We start from the raw sequence: 23,702 nt of genomic DNA, 5'->3' as shown, positions 1-23,702 counted from the left end.
AACCTTGCAGATTGGATATCAACTGACTGCAAGATGATCACACCATTCTCTTTACCTACTTGGCTGATAGATAAACCCAGTGATTGCCCCCTCTCCTATTATGCTGCTGATTCAGAAGCTCGCGATGCATTCTGGCAGGGTACCGGCTCCTGAAGGATCTTTGGTGCTCATCTGGTTTCTCCGCAGACCATGAACAAAATACTTACTCAGTTCTTTGGGAAGCCTGTCGCCCTATGTACTGGAAGCGAGAATAATGTCACAATGTGATCTGCTATAGCCTAACAGTGAGAAACGCAGCAGTAATTATGGACAACTTTAAGTTGCTGCAACATAACACTTTCGGACTGGTCCAAAAGAAGGAAGTTGTGATATCTTCGAATTTAGTAGGTACATGAACAGCGCAGTCTAAACATCATCAGAAATGCATGCATGCTCGCGATCCAGCCCTCTTCATCAATATCTCCGAAGTTCTGCCTCCATCTCCGGAGCCGGTGCTGAACTCGCATGCTCAGGTACGCCAGAACACTACTCAGAGAGGAGACTGAATGACCGGGTACTTGGGAAATGCAGGTGCGTAGACCTGGAATATGATCAGTAAGATGTCTCATACAGGGAGTAAGATATTGCAGGATACGTACCGACTTGCAGCGAGCGTTGAAATCGCCGGTTGACCCCTGAATGGCAGACAACTCGTCTCCAGGGACTCCGAGCTTGACCAAAGGCCCAGACTGAGGTGACCCCTTGGCCCATCCAGGCCCGGCAGCCGGGTTCTTGATCCAGTCCACGAACCAACCATGGATGGAATCAGCCAGCGCCTGCTGTGCCTCAGTTACGCCCGTAAGTGAATCGAAGCACTCGTTGCCTCCATGGAAGAAGGGCACTTCGGTTCCGTGTGTGGGTGCCGTGCCCGGAACCCCAACCACGTTGTCGTAAGCTCCGAAGAATCTGTAGACCCAGGTATCTTGCTTGGCACTGCGCAGGTCAAGCAGATAGTCAACGGCGCAGTTGAAACGGGCATCGCCATACTGGGTTCCACTTCTGAGGGACTCTGTCTCATAATCAGAAGCATTGTACGCTGCTAATAGGACGTCATCTTCAATGTGTGCACTATCCGCATCGAAAGTGTTGATCCAAGAGCTGAAGTTGCTGTTTTCGGCGCCATACACCAGGCTGAAGATGGTGCCCTCACCATCAGAAGTTCCCGTAAGGAGGGGCACGTGTGATGCATACTGACCGGCCGCAAACCTTGCAGCATAACCAGAGTGCCTTGTGGCGTTATCAATGACGGGAGTGAACCACGTGTTGAAGGTCGAGTTGAAGTCAGCTGTCTGGAAAGCGTACGAGTCGGCACTGCGCAGGCACTCGACTTGGTTATCCCCTGCCTTCGGACAGCCAACCTCAGCCGCTACGGCGTCGAGCCCTTGGTTGGCTGGCGCATATGCTGGCCCAGACATGGCATTCGCACTCATCTGCACTGCTCCCTTGAGCCATGAATCTGGGTGGTTCCAGAGGTAGTGATCGACCTGGACAGCTCCGGACGAATGACCGCCGAACACAATGTGATCGGGATTGCCTCCAAACGCATGGATGTTGTCACGGACCCAGTCAAGTGCCTTTTCGACGTCCAAAATACTGAAGTTTTGTGATTCCTCGGGAGACGTCTCGCTGAGCTCCGACGAGTGCGGCGAGGCATAGATACTCTCGCGGGTGTTGAAGTTGACGTATATCACACCGTTGCGGGCAAAGTTGGACCCTTGAAGTTGAGGGTTGCTGCTGGAACCAGTGACCATTGCGCCTCCATACATGTACACGAACACAGGCAAGTTCTCGCCCGTCGAGGGTGCCCAGATGTTGAGGTTGAGGCAGTCCTCGTCTTGCTGGCTGTAGAGAGTGCCAGAAATCGCTTGAGGGCATGTAGGACCATATGAGGTTGCGATCAACGTAGCGTTGGACTTTGGCACATCTTGCGGCGCCCTCCATCGGTTTTCGCCAGCTGTTGTGGCAGCAAATGGGATGCCTAGGAATACCGAGTTGCAACTTGCATCATGGAATCCCTTGACCAGACCTTGGGATATACGGGCGTGAGGCGCAGATTGAGTTGCGTTGCTGCAAGTGCTTGCCAGGACCGAGGGCAACAAGCCAACGAACAGCATGGCAAGGGCCGCAGCTGATGGCGACATGTCGATGAAGTGCATATTGTTTCAATCGGCCAATGCCTTCAAGATGTAGAGAACGTGAAATGCATATTGACAAGATGGGATTCCCGGAAGAAAAGGAGATGGCCATCCAGCACTGTTTTCTTCAAGGTGGGTATTAATTACAAAATACGACCTCAAGGCCTTGTCAACCCCACTGAAGACCGTTCTGGATTAGCCCATTACAACGGATTTTCGGTGATGTTGCAGCAATCTTCTAGGGAGTTCAGCCCCAGGCACATTTATGCTTCTTTTCAAAGTTTGGATGATCTTCTCTTCCCCAGATGTTGATTTCCCTTGTCCTAGAATAGTAGTTTTTCAACAGGGCTGATGGTAATGAGTTGCAGACTTTCAAGCATCCTCATATTTTACTGAATTGAGGGAGCAGGGGGGATGACGAGGTTACGTAAATCGCCATAAGCACCGTCAGCAAGCCCCCTGGCAGTACGGATAACTTGCCAAAACGGGGAGAGGTGAGCGAGCAAAAACATGACTGGCTTTTCAAAAATATCATCAGCTCATGGCCTCAATAGTCCGGTTCTTCTCGACTTTCTCGAGCAGCCAAGTTTCTCTACTTTGTCGCAATGATTTTACGGCGAGTAAATGGCGTTTCTCTCCTTGTTGATACGCGGTGACTACAACTCGTCTTTCTCGTTTCTGGGCGGATCAAAAGTCTTCTTCTTCGTCATGCCAGCCAGGATGTCGACAATCAAGTCAGCGGCAGCGACGGAAGTTGTCTCGGCCACAGAGTCATAAGGCGGGCTGACTTCGACGACATCAGCACCAACCAGGTTGAGTCCTTCAAGACCCTTGAGGAATCGCTTCAACTCTCTCGTTGTCCAGCCGCCTGACTCTGGCGTTCCAGTAGCTGGAGCAATGCTCGGATCGAGGACTGTAGCGTTGTTAGTCAAATATTCGTCATGATGAGGCGGTCCAACTTGCCATCAATGTCGATAGAAAGATACACTGGCGTATTGCCAACTGCGTCTCTGACTTTCTTGACGATGCCACTCATGCCAATATCGTCAATCTCATGGGCTTCAATTATGGTGAATCCGACAACATCTCTGTCGATTTCATAGTCTTTCGGGCTCTGCATTATGTCAGATAAGTCAATCACCGTAAAACTAGTATGAGTCGCTACTCACGAAGAGCTTGGTCCTCAGACCACCATGAACACTGGTGCCCTTGCTGATGCACCCTTCTCGGCTCGCATGCCAGAAGAAGGTTCCATGGGTAATGGCGGACTGGTTAGAAACGATCCCTGTGTAGCCTTCATAAGGATCCCATCTGCGCATGAGCATTGTTAGTGATCGATGTCACAAGCCAGTAGCGATTGTTGAGAGGAGCCTTACGTGTCAAGGTGCGAATCGAGATGGATGACGGAGATGGGTCCATAAACGGTCTTCAGACTGCGAAGAATTGGCAAGACTATAGAGTGATCACCTCCGAGGCTGATGATGCGGGGATGTTCCCATTCATCTAGAATGGAGGTTAGAGGCTGCGACTACCTTACATGTCCGTTGTTGCCAACATCAGTGAACTTAACTTACTCTGATCGGTGGTCGGATGGTAGAGAATCTGTCGATACGCCTGTTCCATCTGCTTGAACGCATGGCTGGCATCAAATGGCGTGATGGGCACGTCTCCACAGTCGATCTTTATGTGTTAGTGCTACATGATCCATGAAGATGTTCAATCGGATAAGCTCTCACAATCTCCAGCCCCTGTTCGTAAGGGTCAACCTCCCACACGGTATTGTAACTACGCCCTTTCTTCTCCCTGGACGACCCAGCCCGAATACCTCTCGGGCCGAAGCGAGCGCCTGGACGGTAGGAAGTAGAGGTGTCATAAGGGAAGCCCAGAACGGCAATGTCTAGAGGCTGGCCTCGGGGTCAGATGAAACCTCACATGGCTTTTGAGCTGCAGGTAATATACCTTATTGTGTGACTCCGCTAGACAACGTTGCCATTCCAAGTGCGCAAATGTCACAGGCTGGGAAAAGGGCAGATCTTTGTCCAGATCTGGGGAGAGGCTTAGCTGAGAACCTTGCCAACAGCCACCGAGACAGCTGAACATACCTTCAAGGGGATATTGATAGTTCGGGCCAACATTTAGGGCAGCTGCAAGGTCAGCACCCGCGCAGAGTAGGATTGCATCTGCAAGACGCATAGTGAACGTGAGTATTGGTTTCCTTGGCTTGAATGTTTCGCAATCGATCTGGCTTTGGTAGGTGACATTTTTGTATGATGCTCATCGTATGATTTGCTTAAATAATATCCGACAAGACGTGCATGTTCAGATGACGACTGGAGTGAGGAGAACCAACGCCGATTCGAGGCCGATAGGTTGAAGCCTTGATGCACCTATCAGACGATTAGAGTTAATCAAAGGCAAGAGACTCCGACGGCACCAACGGCCGGGAATAGGGCCCCCACATCGGTCAAGCCGACTCCTGGAAGTCGACTCCGATATCTTTGGGGATGTTTCACGCGCTATCATGGGCTAAGGCGCGCCTTTAGATAAGAGGTTGGCTTATCTCTTTGAGCTAGACAAATGAGTCGCGAATATCTTCAAAGTATGGTGAATTCAATATCTACAAGGTTCTTTAAGTATAAATATAAATGCAGTCGGGAGGTAACATGTCAAGTCGTTTGATGGTAGTCAGAGACTCAAGGTGAAGCTTTTCGGGAAAGCTTGTTCAATGAACCCTATCAACATCCCTGTCTCCGAACTTCTGCATCATTAACTCTCGAGCCGTCGCACTCTCCTTGTTGCGAACATCTGCAAGCAAATATGATGGAAACAAAGACAGAAGGCGACAGCGACAACAAGGTCGGAGGCCATGTTGCAGCATCATCTCATCCAGAATCAATCGAAGCTACGGAAACTGCGGAACTCTCGACCAAGCGCGGCCTCTCTGCCCGACATGCACAATTCATCGCTCTTGGTGGAACCATCGGCACCGGCCTCTTTGTCGGTTCCGGCAGCACCCTCGCCCGTGGCGGACCGGCCTTCCTCGTTGGCAGTTATGTCGTTATGTCAGCCCTGATCTACATGGTCTTGACTGCAGTCATTGAGATCTCGACGTACCTTCCGCTGCCAGGCGGCACCATGAACTACTACGGCAGCCGATATGTCTCGCGAAGTCTCGGTTTCATGATGGGATGGCTCTACTTCTACTCTTTCGCCATCTTCGTTCCATTCGAGCTCACGGCATCAGCCTTGGTCATTGAGTACTGGAATCCGAATGTCAATAACGCCGTCTGGATCACGATCATGTTGGTAATGGTTGTGGGCCTCAACCTTCTACCTGTGAAGTTCTACGGCGAAACGGAGTTTTGGTTCGCTGGACTGAAAGTCCTGACCATTGTTGGTCTGCTGATCCTTTCAATCGTTCTGTTCTTCGGCGGCGGTCCATCCCACGAGCGACTTTATTTCCGGTACTGGAAGGACCCCGGCGCTACCAAGGAGCTGATCGTTCAAGGAGACGCCGGCAGATTCGTGGCCGCCCTATCAACTCTCCTCAGCAGTGTGCTTCCATTCACGTTCTCACCCGAAATGGTTGTGGTCACTGCCGGAGAAGTTCAGTCTCCTCGCAGAAACCTGCCGAAAATCGCCCGCAACTTCTTCTGGCGGTTGATTGTCTTTTACATTGGCGGTACCATCGCCATCTCGGTCATCTGCCCGTCCAATGCACCGGCCCTTACCAGCGGAAGCTCTGGAGCCGCGGCTTCTCCCTGGGTTGTGGGAATCAAGAACGCGGGGATCAAGGGACTCGATAGCGTAATCAACGCCGTCGTAGTTACGGCCGCTTGGTCTGCCGGCAACTCGTTCCTCTATCTGGCAAGCCGATCTCTGTACTCGATGGCCTGTGAAGGAAGCGCCCCGCGGATCTTCAAGCGGTGCACCAAGCAAGGAGTTCCCATCTACGCCGTCATAGCCAGCTCGTTATTCTCGCTTCTGGCTTACATGAACGTCAACTCCAACGCAGCAGACGTTTTCAACTGGCTGCTGAATCTCGTCAACACTGGAGGCTTCATCTCCTGGGTCTGCTGCGGAATCATCTACATCCGCTTCCGAAAGGCCTGTGACGTTCAGAATTTGCCGAAATCAGCTCTTGTCGCACGATCCTTTTTGCAGCCTGTTGGGTCATACATCTCGCTAATCATGTTCGGACTTCTGTGTCTTCTTAACGGTTTCACTGTCTTCTTCCCATCTCGCTGGTCCGTGGCAGACTTTCTCTCTGCGTACATCGGACTGCCTTTGTTTATCGTTATCTACTTTGTCCATCGATTTCTACACCGCGCTGATTCCTGGGCCATCTCTTCTCATGAGGTGGACCTCAAGACTGGACTCGCAGAATTGGAGGCAGAAGAGTCATTGGAGGAGCCCAAGGAAGGGTTGCGAGCGCGGTTCAAGCGCCACGTAGGTCGATCTTAGGATGATGACAGATGTATGAGTGATAGGGCGTCGCAGTCTCCTGCCCGACTCCAATAGGTGTCTAAGGCTGAGAGGCTTGATAGCGATAATGACTTAGATACTTGATAAGACACTGTGTAATTTGAGATAAAGAATGAACAATATTAGACAAGTTTCTCGGCTTCAGTGCATCGAATAGCCACCATCTTCCCATTCCAGTCCCTTTGACCTAGGTACCTTAGCCTCGCTACTCAACCGAATCGCCATGATGCAACAAGTCAAAGTCCTCATAGTGGGCTGCGGTTCTGTGGGAACCATGTGTGCGTTTGCCCTTCAGAATTCCGGAAACGCCGAGGTCACTGCTATTCTTCGGTCCAATTATGATCTAGTCCAGACCCAAGGCTATCACATCCAGAGCATTGACCACGGTGAAATTGCTGGCTGGAAACCCCATCGCAGTGAGTCGCTTATCAGTTCGATCCCGTCCTAGACGTAATGATACTGACGCGCCATAGTGGAAAGATATCTAGAAGACGCACTACAGCATGGCCCTTTCGACTTCGTCTTGGTGGCTATGAAAAACTTGCCCGATGTGTACTCGATCCCAGATATCATTGGTCCCGCGATTGCACCCCAAACATCAATCGTGCTCGTTCAGAACGGCATTGATATTGAGCCACCATTACTCGAAGCCTTTCCGAACAACATTTTACTCTCAGGCGTCCCGCTGATAGGGTGCGAACTCAACGGACGCGAGATGTTGCATAATGACCCAGATATCCTTCAGCTTGCGTACTGGCCAAATCCAAAGTTTACACCTGAGAACCAGACCACCGCGTGCGCCGCATTTGCTCGGATTTACAACAATGGTGGTGCCAAATGCAACATCCAGACGGATATTTCTTGGTTCCGATGGCGAAAGCTCATCTGGAACGCTTCTTTCAACACCGTCTGTGCCATAACGAACTTGGACTCGGGCGCCATTCAGGATGCTGGTGGTCTGGATACCCTGATCCGCCCAGCCATGAGAGATGTTGTGGCAGTTGCCCGAGCAGCGGGGCATATCTTCTCCGATGAGATCTTGGATGACATGGTTGCATTCACGCCCAAAGAAGCCCGTTTGAAGCCGAGTATGCAGGTTGACGCGGTGAGGCAGAAGCCAATGGAGATCGAGGTGATTTTGGGAAATCCTATCAAAACCGCGAAGAAACTTGGCGTGCTGGTTCCAACCTTGGAATTTCTCTACAGCCTTTTGCAAACCAAGCAGTGGAGTTTCTTGAATTTGGAGAAGTGAATCTTGTTTCCCATATTTCTTATGCGCTTATCGCAACCTATATACAAAAAAGAAATATAATTTTTCCATTCTTCATTCCGCGCGTCGTTAACAAGTACACGTAGGCCTCTTAGCGACGGATGTGCACTCTCATGTTGCCGTTGCCCCAGGCGTTGTTCTGCCCGAAGACGAGACTGCCACGGGTGCAAGCGTCCATGATCTGGCCTGCCGACCGGGCAACATTGCCGCAGGGACTGGATGTGTCCCTGGGAGGGTTGCCACCGGTAGCAACACCAGCGATCTGAGCCTGACCACGGTGGCAGAAGACAGTGGCGCTGACGACAGCCTTGCACTGCACATTGGCACGGGCGGCGATGAAGTCGATACACCAGACGGCATCAGCAACCTATCGTAGGCAATCAATGTCAGTAGATGCCATGAATCATCGTCGTGTGGTAGTCACAAAAGCCTCTCGTGGTAGGCTGGCGGAGGGATAGCTCAGAGTGACTTACAGAGGCAGCGTTATCGTTGTCGTTGAATGTGCAGCTGACATCCTGCTGGCGCTTCTCAAGACCGTCTAGACAGTGACAAGTCAGCCATTGACAATTCTAGTTGCAAGGCAACATTAAGACAAGAATGTATCACGAACCGCTTGAAGTCTGGTTGAATGCGAGAGCCATGGCCTCCTCGGGGGAAGGATGTTGTCCGGTGGGGTTGGCAATGATATCCTCAGCCCACTTCTCGAAAGAGAAGGGAACGTTCTGCTCGGTCGCCTCAGCCGCAGTAGGGACGGCGGCAATGAGAGGGATGAGGGCCAGAAGGCCGGCGGCGCGGATGAAGTTAACCATTTTGTCAGTGAGATATTATCTGAGATTGTTTGGAAACCGATGAGTCGAGGCAATGATCTGAAGAGAAAGGACGCAGCTAGGTGTCCGCAATGGAGCTATTTATACCCATCGAGATGAAATTCTCGAGGTGCCTTTAGAAGTCACCGAGGAGGACGTTAGACGAGAGGATTTCACGCTTGCCACTTCTGGAAGTTCTGTGGACATATAGAGTTGCCACACTGTCGAAGGAAGGATGTAAAGTTTCCGAGAAAGGCTGGCTCAGCTGCAAGGAATTGGATCCTCACGATGGGGCTGATGTTGCCTCAAATTCTTAACTGGGCATCCAATCTAATACATACACGGCTTAGTCTCTTGGGCAGATGACTTCAATACAACCTCACCCTCACCATCAATGTGTCTATGCCAGCAGGTTGAGGAGCTCATATCCGAACCATAGAACCTGATAAAGTCTTGGGCGTTGACATTGGCAATCTCTTCTGCCCAATACTCAAGTGACTGTATGGCAATTCTTTCGCCCCCGATGTCTGCTAAAGCTCGATTCATCGCAATCAATTCTCTACCTGACATGAAGTCTTCGTTTCCCGCGAAAATAAAAGATGATGTCTGCTCGCCAAGCCTCGGCTCCCACCCGTGGCCTGGCAAGTGGGTGACAAAATCGATTTCCGCTCGACATATTCGGCATGCAGTTCTATCGCTATTATCACTAATACCGCTATTATCACTAGCATTGATATCTGTCATAGAGAGTGTATTTCTTTACGTATATACCTAAGACGGACCTTGATATAGAAAGGGATAGTAATTATGATATGAGTGGTGAAAGGGGCACTCATCAAGATGAGAGCAGGAAAATCGATTTTGTCACCCACTTGCCTGGCCGCCCCAGTATCACAGTAAGATCAACAACCCATCGGAGGCAACGGGTCAGAGTGGCTACCCTTGACAACCTGCCATTTATCTTGAGCTTAGGGCCAGACTATAAGCAATACGAGAGACGCACCCATGGTTACCAGAACCGGAAAGAGCCCAATTGGACATCTCGCAATCGAACGCGGGGATCTTACTTAGGCACCCGCAATCCGAGATCTCGGCAGGTTTCCCATAGGCTCGCTCGGGTGGCAGAAATTAAGTTGAATGGGTCTCGGCACGACCCAGTGGCGGTGTATCAGCACTTGTTGAAATAAGCAGGCCCAAGGCGGGGAATTGGCTCTTAGAGGCATAGGGTGACAGGACCCGCTGAAACGGCCCGAAGCGTGTTGCTATTTTAAAACGTCCCCCTTATGGCTGACCCTGAGAAGCCCGACATTTTGGAACAGTTGGAGTGGAATTCTTGAAGAAACTTGAAGTACCTTCCAGAGCTGGAGGCCGTCTCCTTTATCAGTCCAAACGGCAATTAGCGGAATTCGATTGTTGAAAAGATTGCAGGCATGTTCGCCTAGCTACCTCGGGCAGGAGCAGTGTAGTTTGCCTTTGGCGTCAATAACCATATTCTTCTAAATATCTTTCAGTGTCTGATTCTGTAGCAATGCCAGAGTCTCGATTCATCATTATGCTGCCGTTGTCTCGAACTGAAAGGGATTCCTCAAAAACAGGATTTGATGCGAATTTCCCTTTGAGCTGCAAGAAGCTGAATAATTAAAGGTATGCGCGCTACGGTCTTATGGAAAGTGACACACGTGATTACCTTGGCCAGGATCAATCTGATGTTCAGATGTTAGAGGTAAGAGGCACGTTTACTTTCAACCGCCCAATGTAGCTGAGGACTATTTCAAACTAGGGTACTTTATTTATCAATTCCTATGGAAGACCGCTCAAAACGCTGCCATCCGTCTTCACCATAGGATCCAGACTATTCTTAAGCCAGCAATTCCCATTGTAGGTCTTGGCCATGCTAAGGTTTCGATTAAAAACCGCTGCAACGCAGTCTTCGGTCTTGGTATACCGATTATACGATGCACAAGCTCTAAGGCAATCCGAATACGAGTAGACCTTGATTGCGAGTAGGTCGTTCTCATCCCCCATTCCATAATTCTTCTTGCAATGAAGATCAAACGATACCTTCTTGTCAGACAGTTCAACGATCTCCGGTTTGCCATCTAACTCCGGACAGGGAATATTGAGTATCCCCAGTGTTGACACTTTTATGGGGTTTCCAGAGGCTGCAGGGATCGTTGCGGTTATCGTTGTGATGGGAACTGCAGACATGGCAGCCAAAGTTGCATCCCTGTTATTGACTATTAGAAATTTCAAGTGTCAAGTATATGAAATCGTATGGCATGGGGGCTATACTCTCTTGCTTTCCTAACAGCCAGTGTACCACCTACCCCGCCGCCCACAGCTGCTATCAACACAAGCAGGACCAGTAAAACACTGAGAACAAAAGTCGCTGTCCTCATTCCACAGATCATGCGTTCTTTCTCTGGGGACTCTAAGCTCTTCGATTCCGATTCATGTTGTTTCGGGTGATCAAACGCAAGAGTATGGTGCTTGGGAATTATCTCAGGCGTGCAGGCCTCAGGGGCATCAGGAACGTAAGCTTCAGGGCCGGTTGAGTCCATGGTGTGCTTTTGCTCGCCGACACGAAGAATGGCGTAAAACCTCAAGCCTGCTGTCATGAGAGAAGATGGAAGCAAAAGCTACTGATGATAGAAAGAGAAGCGACCTTGACGGAATCAGGAGGAGATCATGAAAGTGGAGTCAAGGGAGACAAGCAACCAAATACTAGACTGAGAATGAATGCCATGTGTTAAGAAAGGCTTGCTTCTTCACTTACTTACCGACTAGTCAGTAGTTCCTAGCAAGCAACTTTGAGGTTTGCATCGATTTTGAAACATTTCTCACCTTCTTGAAAGTCTGGTGATCACCCATACAACCCGAACTGCTCTTATGTGTGACTACATGTTCGCTTTGCGCGTCATGACTGAATCCGAACGCAGCAGCTGTACGACGTCACTTACCTGATAAAGAAAACACCTGAAGTTCAGAGAGAGCCCTGAAAAAGTGTGACAGTACAACGACTATCAAGCTAGCTAGGCTTTGGTGCTATGGCTGTACTACATAAGGCATCCTTCTTCGTATACGTAAGCCGTTCAATCGTCGGACAGCGTATCAGGCCATTCTGCGTCAGATTCGTCTATTAAAGCCAATGAAGTGAAGCATTTAGATTCTAACGTGTTCATCATAGCGTACAAGTAGTCTCGCAGGACTCAAAACCGAAAGGTGCGACTCGAAGTTGACGCCAAGGTAGGCCGAGTCTGATGTATAGGAAAATGCTGTACCTCAATGATTGTCGAAAGAAGTGGAATATGCCCCATCATAGGAACACTGAATGACGAGACATGATGCGATGAATGTGAATGGCTCTGATAGGTGCCCAATTGCGAGAACATAACATGTAACGATGCGTTCATATCGGGCCATGCCAGCTGCTGCCGGTATCCAGATTTTAATGATGAAGCTGGTAGACTCAACATCCCTCTGATCAAGTCAATTCAGACGTTTAGTACGTCTGGTACTTCATCTACCTGGACTCTGGTGCGGTCCAATAAGGGTTACGCTTTCACGGTAGCCGCTGAGCGTGCGTCCATAAGAGTCGCTTGCTGGCCACTGATGCTTGTATGAAAGTTTCGTTGGTTCTTCCTGTGCTTATCTCCGTCATTATGATAGTGACTACCAGACGTGATTGTCCCAGTGTTAAGGCTAGCGCGTGTGTACCAAGAGGTAGGTTCGCCTGCAAACAGACGACTTGGAGAAGTAGACTGGAGGGAAACGGGGGAGAGCTCAGCTACCTACTTAGTTAAATAGTGCCACATATGAAGATGGCGACTATTGCAATAAATGCCAACTACTCGGTATCTGGTACATCCATTGCATCTTTCTCCATGCCCTAGAGCTGGACGGACCTCAAGTTTCATGAGCAGCAAAGCGTATCAAAGAAGCTTGACGTGCACTAAAAGCTATCGACTCTATGGTATGAAATTAAATCAGTGCCTGTTGCTTGTACATGCTTCGCTAGGCCTGCCTTCTAAATAAGCCATAGGACTCTGCTTGGGGGCAGAACCCGAGAGCTCAGGTGCCGCGACCATTGTATTTACGAGAGGAGTGGGCTAAATACTCAATCCAGGATGCCACCCACAGCAGAATTGTCGGATATCGACCGAGGGCTAGTCGCATTCTTGAGCCAACAATTCCCATTGTTTACGCCAACATTACCCAGATCTGAGTTAAAGGTCGCCGCGACGCATGTTTTCGACCCTGAGTTGCGATTATAAGATACACAAGCTCTGAGGCAATCCAAGTACGAATAGACGACAATGGCAATAATGTCTAGAGCCCCTTTTGCTCCGAAGCTCATGCCACAATGCATAACGAATTTGGAATCAACATCAGAAAGCGCGATTGCCCTCGTTTCGCCCTCCATGGCGGGACAGTCAAGCTGGATTTTCCCTCGTGTTGGAACTACTATCGGGCTATCGCTGTTCGTCGATGCAGGGACCAGCGCGGTGACTGTGGTCGTGACAACTGTAGTGGGCGATGCTACGGACGACATTGCGTCGCTAAGAGCCGATCATCAGAGATTTGTGGCGGAAGGAAATTGACATTGGATCATACTCTTTCGCTTTTTGGACTGCCAGTGAACCCCCAACGCCACCGCCAACAGCGGCTATCACTATCACTGTAGCCAGCAAAACACTGAGAACAAATGTCGCTGGCCTCAGTCCGCAAATAGTACGTTCTTTTTCAACGGGAATCGATGAATAAGTTTCAGGTGTTGTCGGCGCATAGTACGATGATTCATGTTGCCGCGGTTGTTCGGGAACTACTTGTTTGTGGGAAATATGAGGAACATACGTCTCGGGGCCGGAAGAGTCCATCATGCGCTGAAACTTCTGTGTTCGGGATGAAGGAAAGGCATGGACTTTGTTCTCGAGAACGTCATCCAGGAAGAAGAGAAGAAGAGCAAGAAGAAACAGGAAAAGGGCACGTTAGGCAAATTGACACCGCTTAAACAGCAGGGGATGGCTTATGTAGTATCTCACTCACTTACAAGGAGACACAGGATCTCGAAGGATCTTGCGGTCATTGGCACTCTCTCGACATTTGTGGAAGTCGGAGACCAGGGATCCAACCAGAGCTGCGCACATGTCTCACTGGGCTGTGAGGATCAAGCAGGCTGAACTGAGGCGCAGAGCTTGTGCTACACACCATCATGGCATCTCGCGTATCTATTCGTCCGTCTTGCAGCAGGTGAGACGCGCTTGCATCAAAGTCATCAATCCGAGCCAATCGTTTTGAATTGGGGGCCAAAAGTCCAACCTGAAGCTGACGCCCAGAGTTCGTTGGAATTAAACATAGTCAACCTCAGGGCTCGGCAGGCAGGGTTTATCTGATGATTCATGGGCCCCTTTCATCTGGTCAGAATTTGTCAATTTACGGACTGCCTTGTGTAGAAAATCGGTATTAATTGATAGCACTTAGTGACATTTAATTGCACAGATGCCCTACCTGCCCCGCTGTATCGTGCCCATGGTCACAAATCGTCAAACTCTGCGCTTTCAAACATGGCAGCTTCGGCTTTACTACGTCGAAGGAACTCCCCTTCTTTTTTTGGAGTGATAAAGTCTGAATCCGATGTTCGAAGCTAGAGAGACTACCAAAGAATTATCTGTAACTTGCACATGTTTCTGACAGTAAGTAGACGTTGAAAGTCGCCGGTGTACCTCCGAAAGTCATGCAATGTAGCAGAATTAGATCTTCCCCTAAAGTCCTCTTCAAAGCCAAGTTCACGAGAGAAAGTCTCCGCCTGACATGGCCAGTTCATACTCGTAATCCGGCTGAAACTCCAGCCACATGGCCTCAGGTGTAGTCAACCGGTATGTGTACTCAGCTTCGGCATCAGGACAAAGGTGCTTCTCGATCCCCGATGCTACGGCAGCCTCTGCAAGGAGCTGTATGCGACAGGAGTTTTCCATCAGGGTATACAGAAACGCCGCCTCATCGACCGTCTTTCCTGTCGTCAAGAGACCATGGTTCTTCAAGATGGCACACCTTTTGTTGCCTAGAGCTGTAGCTATCCTCTCTCCTTCCGAGGTCTCGAATGCGATTCCGCCAAACATGTCGTGAACGGCATGATCTTTGAAGAATGTGCACGCGTCTTGGTTGAGCATTTCTAGTGGTCTTCCAAAGGCGGACCAAGCCTTGCCGTGGATGCTGTGGAAGTGGCATGCTGCATTGACGTCGGGTCGGGCTTCGTGAAGGGCGGAGTGGATGTTGAAACCTGCGTTGTTGATACATGCCTACAAGAACCGACTGATGTTAGTTGGCTGATCCGCAAATTCAGGGTTGACGAAGGCACAATAGTCCGGACTCACGTAATTTCCACCAATAATTTCTCCCTTCATATTGACATGGACCATGTCACTGGCTTTCATCAGACCAAAATGTCGAGCAAGGCTAGAAACATCAAGACATAGTAAGAAAGCTGTGTTGTAGCTCACTGAGAACCGTGCAACTTACGGGTTTATCCAAAAGGTTTCAGGGTCGACCGGGTCACGAATCGAGATGTGACCGGCTGTACCTTCAACATACCCCTTGCGAGCAATCACTCGAAAGGCACCGGCCATACGTTCAAGCATCCATTTGCGTTCTTGATACGGGTCTGGGAATTTGGGAATGCCCTTGATAGGAGCACTTCTTCCAATAGTTGCACCGGTTCCGTCAATAGTTGATAATCCATCCATGAATGTGTCTTCGACCCTTGGGCGGAGTGCTTGCATCTTGGTGTTCTGATGTTCTGTTACCGAGGCTCGCGTTTGGATGGATTGCAATACGGTGGTAGTTGTAGCCATTTTCAGTATGTCAGAGACAAAAGAATTGACTCCTCTGATGTAGAAAGTGTTATGGATTCAATTCTGTACAATTTGCCTGAGAAAACTTCAATCACGAGACAGCTATGACATCGACTAGATAGACCCTGTTATCGGTCTGGGCTTCTTGTGAGAGCACCATGTCATGGGTTCCAGCTGCCATTACAACACCCCAGAATCCGAACCCAGGGAGGCGAACCGACCAGATGGAACCATGCAAGACATTTGCCATGCGTATCACTGCAAGAGATCCCGACTCATTCCAGCTACCTGGAACTACTAGCCCGGGCAGCTGACAGCGACGCCTTATCTTGACGCCATCTTCAGCCCAAATTGGCTAAGGTGGATCCTGTCGGAGTCTCTTTCCCCATGACATTCTTGCGGGCGTTGTCTTATCGCAGCGCAATACAACAATTGACAACTTCAGAATTACTCAATACTTATCTGCTAATTGTCTCAGTTAATCTCGTATGTTTTATTCTTACCTTAGCTGCATTTACGTGAGCGTAATAGCCTTGAGAGGTTAGTCGTGATTAGACAACGCCATCGCAAGGTATCATTTGTTCCTTCAGTCATCTTGAGAAGTCAACCCTATAGGGAAGGAAACGACGAAGACAGTATCATCATAGAGGAGGTGCGATCTATGCAGCGATTGTGCTTTGCATTCGAATACAAAGCCACGGCTTCCTCGGACACAATGCTGTCCTCTCCAGTCCATCTGCTGGGGCTGGCACGGCACATCGCATCGTCATCTCGGTCACTTGGACATATTTAAACGTTTTATCTTTATACTCCATCGTTCATCTACATCATGTCTACAGTATCCATCACGCCTACAGCTGCTCCAACTCCAGGCCCTTGGGGCCGTGGCCTTGGACTCTGCTCCGGACAACGGGAACCCGACTATGATCTCTTGCAGCCCTTCGAAACCATGCCAGAGGAGATGTCTGGTTCAACCCTATGGGTAAAGGAGGAGCTGAGTCAAAACACTGGGCGCTGGCTTTATTATTTGACCGAAGATCAGGTCAAACACGTCATTGCTGCCGTCCGCGATATCGAAAACCGAGGCTTTCAACTCTCTGAAGTCGACAAGACAACCTTTGAGCTCCCTGGCCCCTTTGTGGACTTTCTATATAGCATTCGAGACCAACTGATCAACGGAATCGGCTTCGTCGTGCTACGTGGTCTTCCCGTCGAATCTTGGACAACCCGACAAGCCTCAATCGCATACCTAGGCATCGGTTCCTACATCGGCCGCCGATTGAGCCAAAATCGTCTGGGACACATGCTCGGACACATCAAAGACCTTGCTGAAGGCAAAGAAGTCAACGGGGAAGGCAGAATGTACCGTACACAGAAAGCTCAGACGTACCACACGGATGAAAGCGACATCGTGGGTCTGCTTTGCCTTCACCAAGCGATGGAAGGCGGAGAGTCACAGGTGGTCTCCAGCCACAACATCTACAACACTCTCAGACGAGAAAGACCAGATGTACTACACCAATTATGTCTGCCACACTGGTTCTACGATAGAAAGGGGGAGACGAGCGAGGGAGAAAAAGGGTGGATGCGTACTCCGGGCTATTACTATTACAAGGAGAAGCTCAGCATGAAGTGGGACTCTTACTATGTCGGAGCGCTACAACGCTTCTGGGACGCTGGGCTTCTTCCGCAGTACACGGATGCCCAGCGTGAGGCGATCCAGGTGATGGAGGAGATGTGCCGCCGACTATCGTTGGAAATGACGCTACAGCAGGGCGATATCCAATTTGTCGCCAACACTCATAACCTTCATGCGCGGTCTGCATACAAGGATGATAACGATGTCACGAAGAAACGCTGGTTACAGAGACTTTGGCTCGCTACCTCGGAAGAGGAGGGTGGATGGCCATTGCCATTTGCTGATAGTCGGTATGCTAAAAGAGGGGGTGTTCAAGTCAACGAAACTCCTGAGTCGTATCCAACAGAGGCTGAGTAGGCACTAGTTACACAGACTCTACTAAAGAGTCGAGAGTGAAGCTCTTTGGCAACAAAAGATCTGTAATTCGGTATTGGAAGATAAAGTTGTGTACGATGCGTCATAAAAATAAAATCAATTACCATAGTTGCTTCTATTTTCACGGCGGTCCTTTGCGCGGTATTTATTCTCTTCTCCTCTCGGAATCAGGTGACGCCTTGCCTCGTCGTAGTCTAATCCGGTTGAGGTGATCGCGATCATTAGTCACCGCGCTTGCAACAAGGTTTAATGACCGCACTGTGTTCGGAGCACAAATTCGCGCAGACCTTCACCCTAAACACGTACCTCAACAGTGCTTAGCGGGGTAAACTTTCCATGATAACACCGTATTCATCAAGGGGCCCTGCTTATCTCGACGCGGTCCGAGAAAGGTGTGGTGTCTTGCCGCAAATTCCCGGTATGCCATCTGCGCCATGCCCAACTTCTCCTCACATTCAATCAAAGTCTCCGAGTGCTGACCTTGCATTCACGGGTGGGCATTACCCCGGAATTCCCACCGCAGGCGCCTTGATGAGGCGCCCGTCCGAGCCAGCCACCGGCGATCCGCTCCCGAGCATGACCCCACGATGCCGCCGCCTAAATCGGGACAGCGGTCGATGACCTTTACCGGGTACGTTCTGTGCTCTGCCCCTCCGAGAGAGTGTGTGGGAGAATGTCTCGGACCACTTTGACAGGGGTATGGACTGACTTGTGCGCGATTCATTGGGCGGCAACAGGTGCTGGACCTGCAAGAGACGCAAGGTCAAGTGCGATGAGAGGTCTTCTGGCTGTGGGAACTGTGAGAAGATGAAGATCCCTTGCGAAGGCTACGGCATTAAGCTTCAGTGGATCAACGTTTCGAACCCGTTTCTTGAGCAGGAGAAGCCTGGCAGTAGCAGTAATGGCAGAGGGAGAATACGGATTGGTAGGATTCCCACCCCATGACTTACTTATCGTTTCTGCCCATATGTCCTGGTATTAGTGGCTGATGCACGTTGAGGGCCCTTAATAGGCCGTGATACAGGGCCAGAATATCAGATGAGAGACATTGACTCCTTCTTGGCATCCCTTGAAGAAGCGCCAAACTCAAAGGGCATCATACAGGAAGGCCCTTTCTCTCTTTTTCAAGCCGATGAAGGTAGTCTCGAATCTGGCCAGAGTCACGACTTGGGAAGTCCCGATATTGCAGCCTCGGACTGCTCATTGGTCACCAATGCTCATCACAGCTCAGAATCAACACGGTCCCAGAAGGACGCAACGGCCTCCCCTATCTACACTGACTGCGCAAGCTCAAGTCCTTCATTCTCGACAGCACGAGAGGACGGATCTCCAAATCAGATTGGGCTCGATGTGGAGCTCATCAGAACTTTAGAAGATGACCATGCCACACCAGAATTCCAGCTCCAGGAAGAGTTCAGCTCTTCGCTGGGCGACATTGCAGAGCTAATAGAAGACTCAATTGAGTTGTTGCCGATGCAGCCGCAAAATGACATTTCATACATGAGACTACCGAGACGGATATCTACCAGCATATCAGGCGACGCAGTCATCGATAGACTTATGCATCACTACGTGGAGAATATCGCGAGCCTACTCCAGCCCATTCCACATCCCCAGAATCCTTATCGAAAGCTGTACGTCCCTGCAGCTCTCCAGGCAATATCGGAATGGCTGCCGAAAGCAAAGATGGCCACACCTACCGTTTCTTCAGTCATTTTTCACTCCCTCATAGCATCATCTGCTTTCCATCTCGGCAATTGTGGTCCCGAGCAGGCGAAATACCTTGCCCTCGGGTCGCAGCATCGCCAAGTAGCGCTGCATTGCTTACAGTCCGCCATCAACCCCGCCATGGCAACATCGGAATACAAGCTTCTCATGGTGGCCATGTTATCAATGGTGACCATTAGCAACGTGGGTTCTCTATTTCATTCCCCAAATGTGACGTGTGAAGTATGCTGAGCTTTATCACACAGTTCACGACAGGCAGTGATGCCGACTTTGTGGTCCACCTTCAAGGCACAAAACAGCTGCGGAAAACGCGACGGCGATGGAAAGTCATCAGCAGAGCCACGCGGCAACTGAATGAAATTAGCGACTTTCTCTACCTCCTCACTCGCACGGTCTCATTCTCCTTCACGCCAGGGCCTTGGCCATCAGAGGGTGCAGAAGATATAGACGAACCAATCGCCTCGCAGGCAGAGCCCGACAGCTGCTTCGGATACATGTACGGGATCACACCCGCCATCGCTGTGGATATCGAGGAGACCTGCCGACTGGCGGAGTATCTCCTCTGGTACGAAGGCACCGAAGAGCCCATCCCAGAGGGGCTGCTCGAGGCCTGCGAAAGCCTTGGCGACCGACTCTGCAACTGGTCTCTAGACCTTGAAGACGTCCGCCAAGCGATGAACCAGGATGCCGAAACCCTAGAAATCTTTCAACACCACGCGAATGCGTGGCATTTGGCTGCAGTCATTTACTACCACCGACGCATTCAAAAGTGCCACAGCGAAAACCACCAGCAGCTCCTCGCCGAGATCGCCGAACACATGCACGCCGTCGAGGACATCAAGACGCGGTCGAAGTCCACAAAGACCAACTTCATGGCGCCCATAACGTGGCCTGCCTTTGTAGCTTCGTGCGACGCCAGCGATCGCGGACCGTGGGAGCACTGGTGGGAAAGGATCAAGTGCTACCGGGTTGCCAACAGCCGGACGCAGTGGAAGGTGGTTCAGCGTTTGTGGGAGAGACGGGATGAACTAGAGCAAGCGGGCGTTGATACGTTTGATTGGATACAGGCGTTTAAAGACTTTGGGATTGCTTTGTTTCCAATCTGATTGTTAGATTATGCTGGCGCAAGGCATGGGATAGGGAGTTATTGGCGCTTTGATGATACTCCTTTAGACTTTTGAACTCTGTACATCAACTTGAGATTGATTCACCTCGGCTACTAGTTGCAACTCGCTAGTTTGATAGCCCGACTTCGAACTACCTACCTTAGTCTCACCAGCTCTTCTCTCGTCCTCTCTCGGAGCCCAGATCTTGAGCCCGTTGAGCTACCCCAATGCAAGTCGACGGAATGCGGTGCCGTTGCCGCACGCAGCTAAGTGAGGAGAGCTTCAGGCCGCGGGCCGAGCATCGTCCTCTTCCCCCGCATTCTCCAAGTGACATCACGATCCCAACCAAGACAAACCAAGACGAACCAAGACAAACAATCCATCTTTTCTCCGCTCCGCCGATCCCTCAACACATTGATCTACTGCAATCAAGGCAAATGCTACCCAATCCCAGAACTTCCCTCACATCACCACGTGGGTCCGTTGTCAGTGCGGCCAACGTTCCGCTCACCTTAGTCGAAATAAGCAACGCGGGGTAGGTAGACTCCCGCCCTCGGGCATGGATATTTGACCTTGCGGACGTTTTCCGGAACGGAGAGTAGCCGTTCCCCCTCCTCTCCATTGGATGTTTCAATCTGCCGAGCTTCTTCGCCGATGGGGCTCACACTCACACGTACCCCAGCCGCTGACGACGGGAACCTTTGGCAACCTGTTTGGGTCGTGTGGGCTGCGTCCGAACCACGGAGAGATACCCGAAGGTTTATATTCAGGCCATAGGGCGCGAAAATGGAGATTGATCGCCCTCGTTCCATGTGATTGTGATTGTGATTGCACTCGACAATTTCAACCTTCATCGACTTGCGGAGCCTGAAGCTCTAGTGAATGCTGGCACCCGACGATACCTAGCTCGAGACCAACATAGAAGGCGATCCAGCGTTGCCATGATGGACTCCTCGTACGCTTCGCGCCACGAGAAACTTGAAATCTCAGAGCTCGAAAATGGAGAGCATGAGCCTGTTACGAAGAAGGGGGAGATTGAGCGGATCGATGCAATAGCTACGGCGCAAGGCACCACACTGGCTTCCTTTGCGCATCTGGATGAAAAGAAGATCCTGCGAAAGGTGAGGGTTTCATTCCCATTACCATCGTCGATGCATGGAGGGACTGACCGTTGAACTTCTAGATGGACATTCGACTCATCCCGATGCTGGCTTTACTCTACCTACTCTCATTCCTGGACCGCAAGTTCCCATTCTTCACTTTCTTTTGAGACTCGTGACTGACAGCCTAACTAGGTGGAAACATCGGAAACGCCAAAATCGAAGGACTTCAGGAAGATTTGGGAATGACGGCCGATCAATACAACTGGTGCCTCACCGTCTTCTTCTTCACCTACGCCGCGTTCGAGGTCCCGAGCAACCTGCTGCTGAAGAAGCTCCGCCCGAGCGTGTGGCTACCAACCATCATGGTCGCGTGGGGCCTCGTAATGACCTTGATGGGTATCGTAAAGAACTATCACGGCCTGTTGATAGCTCGCATCTTTCTCGGAGTGACGGAGGCCGGGCTGTTTCCCGGTGTCGCAGTAAGTCTTCTCTATGTTACATGTTACTATCCATCATTATGTCGGTCGGCGCGAGTGACAGTGTTGGCTGATGTGAAGACTAGTACTACTTGACAATGTGGTATTGCCGCCACGAGATCCAGCTTCGCCAAGCCATGTTCTTCTCGGCGGCTTCCATTGCCGGTGCCTTTAGCGGTCTCCTCGCGTTCGCAATCTCCAAGATGGACGGTATTGGTGGGCTGGAGGGATGGCGCTGGATCTTCATCCTCGAGGGCATCGTGACCGTCCTCGTTGCCGTCATGGCGTTCTTTGCACTACACGACTTCCCTGAGACGGCCAAATTTTTGACTGAGGAGGAACGAGCGTTTATTGTCTTCCGACTGAAGTACCAGGGTCAGGTACAAGGCAAGCAAGAAAACCGTGTGCAAGTTGCCGAGGCCGAGGAGTTCAAGTGGAAATACGTCGTGGACGCGTTCAGCGATTGGCAGATCTGGATCAACATCTTTGTGTACTGGGGTGTAAGGCTTCCTTTGACCACTACCACTGACGAGTGGATGCTGACATTGCGTAACAGATTGTATGCCCGCTCTACGGAATCAGCCTATTCCTCCCGACCATCATCCGAAACCTAAACTACACGTCCAGCACGGCGCAGCTGATGACTGTACCGATCTACATCACGGCTGCGATTCTCGCCGTCATTGTGGCGTATGTATCAGACAGGGTTGGCAAGAGAAGCCCCTTCATCGTCGGATTCTTGTGTATGATGATTGTTGGATTCTCAATGTTAGTAGCCTCCCGTGTTCTACTCAGAGAGCTTCATGACTGACCGACCCACTACGCAGGTGCATATCAAGCTCGAACCCCAAAGTGGTGTACGGAGGCGTCTTCATAGCCGCTTGTTCCATCTATCCCGCCTTCCCAGGAGTTATCAGCTGGCTCTCGAACAACCTCGCCGGAAGTTACAAACGAAGCGCAGGAATGGCGCTCCAGATCGGCGTGGGAAACCTCGGTGGCGTAAGATACTCCCGTCTCAATATGATCTATGGATTGACGAGAGTAAAAGTGCTAACTTTGAGAAGGCCATGGCATCCAACTTTTACCGCCAAAAGGATGGCCCACGATATATCCTAGGCCACGCCCTCGAGCTCGGTTTCATATCGGTCGGTATCATCGCAGCACTGGTTCTCATCTTCAGCTACATTGGCATTAACAAGAAGCGCGACCGGAAGATGGCGGCTGGGGAGGACAGCAAGTTTACTGCAGAGGAGCTGTCTGGACAGGGTGATCGAGCAGTAACTTTCCGGTACATGTGGTAGCGGCAGACATTGATGGAGATGTTGTAATCTACGCCAAGATACTCAATGGAATGAGATATGAGAAACTACTTATACGTGGTGAATGATGACATGAAAGCCTCAGAAATGCTGTAGGAATAGTCTCATAGCAATGGATGACCGCACCTCTCAGGCTCTGGGAGGCAGCTCGCATATCCTACCGACAGGATGTCGTTACTGGGAGCCCATACGATTAGAAACCGCCCTCATTGCAAGGTTGACTCGTGCGCGATATGACTGATTCCGGAGAGGGTAGGGTCCGAGTGGGGCCGTAGTGAGGGCCGGAGCTGGGGAACACCGCGCCTAGCCCCGGCGGGCAAAACGGCAAGGGTTCAAGAAATGAACGCTATATGTGTTGTAGCAGACCCAG

The 23,702-nt window shown here is 50.6% G+C and overlaps 9 protein-coding genes across 9 annotated transcripts; 5 read left to right on the top strand and 4 right to left on the bottom strand.

Annotated features, from left to right (window-relative positions):
• Positions 1-529: 529 nt before the first annotated feature.
• On the bottom strand, positions 530-2,195 carry HER10_EVM0006153 (carboxylesterase; the record flags this gene model as incomplete). The annotated part of the gene is made up of 2 exons (XM_035475746.1): positions 530-580; positions 639-2,195. 2 exons carry the CDS (start codon positions 2,193-2,195, stop codon positions 530-532), a joined length of 1,608 nt encoding a protein of 535 aa, XP_035334035.1.
• Positions 2,196-2,295: 100 nt separating this feature from the next.
• On the bottom strand, positions 2,296-4,446 carry HER10_EVM0010682 (agmatinase). Its single transcript, XM_035480134.1, has 8 exons — positions 4,277-4,446; positions 4,134-4,219; positions 3,911-4,078; positions 3,749-3,854; positions 3,551-3,677; positions 3,344-3,485; positions 3,138-3,288; positions 2,296-3,087 (listed from the first exon to the last, which is right to left on the bottom strand). The coding sequence occupies exons 1-8, from the start codon at positions 4,365-4,367 to the stop codon at positions 2,831-2,833; spliced, it is 1,128 nt and encodes a 375-aa protein (XP_035334352.1). The 5' UTR covers positions 4,368-4,446; the 3' UTR covers positions 2,296-2,830.
• Positions 4,447-4,814: 368 nt separating this feature from the next.
• On the top strand, positions 4,815-6,638 carry HER10_EVM0007862 (amino acid permease; the record flags this gene model as incomplete). The annotated part of the gene is made up of 1 exon (XM_035477403.1): positions 4,815-6,638. The coding sequence occupies exon 1, from the start codon at positions 4,992-4,994 to the stop codon at positions 6,636-6,638; it is 1,647 nt and encodes a 548-aa protein (XP_035334144.1). The 5' UTR covers positions 4,815-4,991.
• A 244-nt stretch (positions 6,639-6,882) lies between these two features.
• On the top strand, positions 6,883-7,911 carry HER10_EVM0008861 (amino acid permease; the record flags this gene model as incomplete). Its single annotated transcript, XM_035478369.1, has 2 exons — positions 6,883-7,075; positions 7,133-7,911. 2 exons carry the CDS (start codon positions 6,883-6,885, stop codon positions 7,909-7,911), a joined length of 972 nt encoding a protein of 323 aa, XP_035334226.1.
• A 109-nt stretch (positions 7,912-8,020) lies between these two features.
• Positions 8,021-8,738, bottom strand: HER10_EVM0000346 (uncharacterized protein; the record flags this gene model as incomplete). The annotated part of the gene is made up of 3 exons (XM_035470131.1): positions 8,021-8,296; positions 8,403-8,467; positions 8,540-8,738. 3 exons carry the CDS (start codon positions 8,736-8,738, stop codon positions 8,021-8,023), a joined length of 540 nt encoding a protein of 179 aa, XP_035333648.1.
• A 5,783-nt stretch (positions 8,739-14,521) lies between these two features.
• On the bottom strand, positions 14,522-15,361 carry HER10_EVM0000739 (L-fuculose-phosphate aldolase; the record flags this gene model as incomplete). Its single annotated transcript, XM_035470507.1, has 3 exons — positions 14,522-15,034; positions 15,110-15,191; positions 15,255-15,361. The coding sequence occupies 3 exons, from the start codon at positions 15,359-15,361 to the stop codon at positions 14,522-14,524; spliced, it is 702 nt and encodes a 233-aa protein (XP_035333672.1).
• A 1,054-nt stretch (positions 15,362-16,415) lies between these two features.
• On the top strand, positions 16,416-17,689 carry HER10_EVM0004589 (taurine catabolism dioxygenase TauD; the record flags this gene model as incomplete). Its single annotated transcript, XM_035474225.1, has 1 exon — positions 16,416-17,689. The coding sequence occupies one exon, from the start codon at positions 16,416-16,418 to the stop codon at positions 17,580-17,582; it is 1,167 nt and encodes a 388-aa protein (XP_035333934.1). The 3' UTR covers positions 17,583-17,689.
• A 331-nt stretch (positions 17,690-18,020) lies between these two features.
• HER10_EVM0005166 (uncharacterized protein) lies at positions 18,021-20,434 on the top strand (the record flags this gene model as incomplete). Its single annotated transcript, XM_035474789.1, has 4 exons — positions 18,021-18,231; positions 18,338-18,525; positions 18,613-19,511; positions 19,574-20,434. The coding sequence occupies exons 1-4, from the start codon at positions 18,188-18,190 to the stop codon at positions 20,432-20,434; spliced, it is 1,992 nt and encodes a 663-aa protein (XP_035333968.1). The 5' UTR covers positions 18,021-18,187.
• A 944-nt stretch (positions 20,435-21,378) lies between these two features.
• On the top strand, positions 21,379-23,314 carry HER10_EVM0003922 (high-affinity nicotinic acid transporter; the record flags this gene model as incomplete). The annotated part of the gene is made up of 7 exons (XM_035473583.1): positions 21,379-21,561; positions 21,618-21,675; positions 21,730-22,016; positions 22,100-22,513; positions 22,570-22,781; positions 22,841-23,012; positions 23,078-23,314. The coding sequence occupies 7 exons, from the start codon at positions 21,379-21,381 to the stop codon at positions 23,312-23,314; spliced, it is 1,563 nt and encodes a 520-aa protein (XP_035333882.1).
• Between the last annotated feature and the right edge of the window lie 388 nt (positions 23,315-23,702).

This window comes from Colletotrichum scovillei, assembly GCF_011075155.1.
Source record: "Colletotrichum scovillei strain TJNH1 chromosome Unknown Contig00005, whole genome shotgun sequence".
Lineage (NCBI taxonomy): Eukaryota > Fungi > Ascomycota > Sordariomycetes > Glomerellales > Glomerellaceae > Colletotrichum > Colletotrichum scovillei.
Note: the sequence above shows the minus strand (reverse complement) of the source record. Positions and strands in the feature narration are given on the sequence as shown.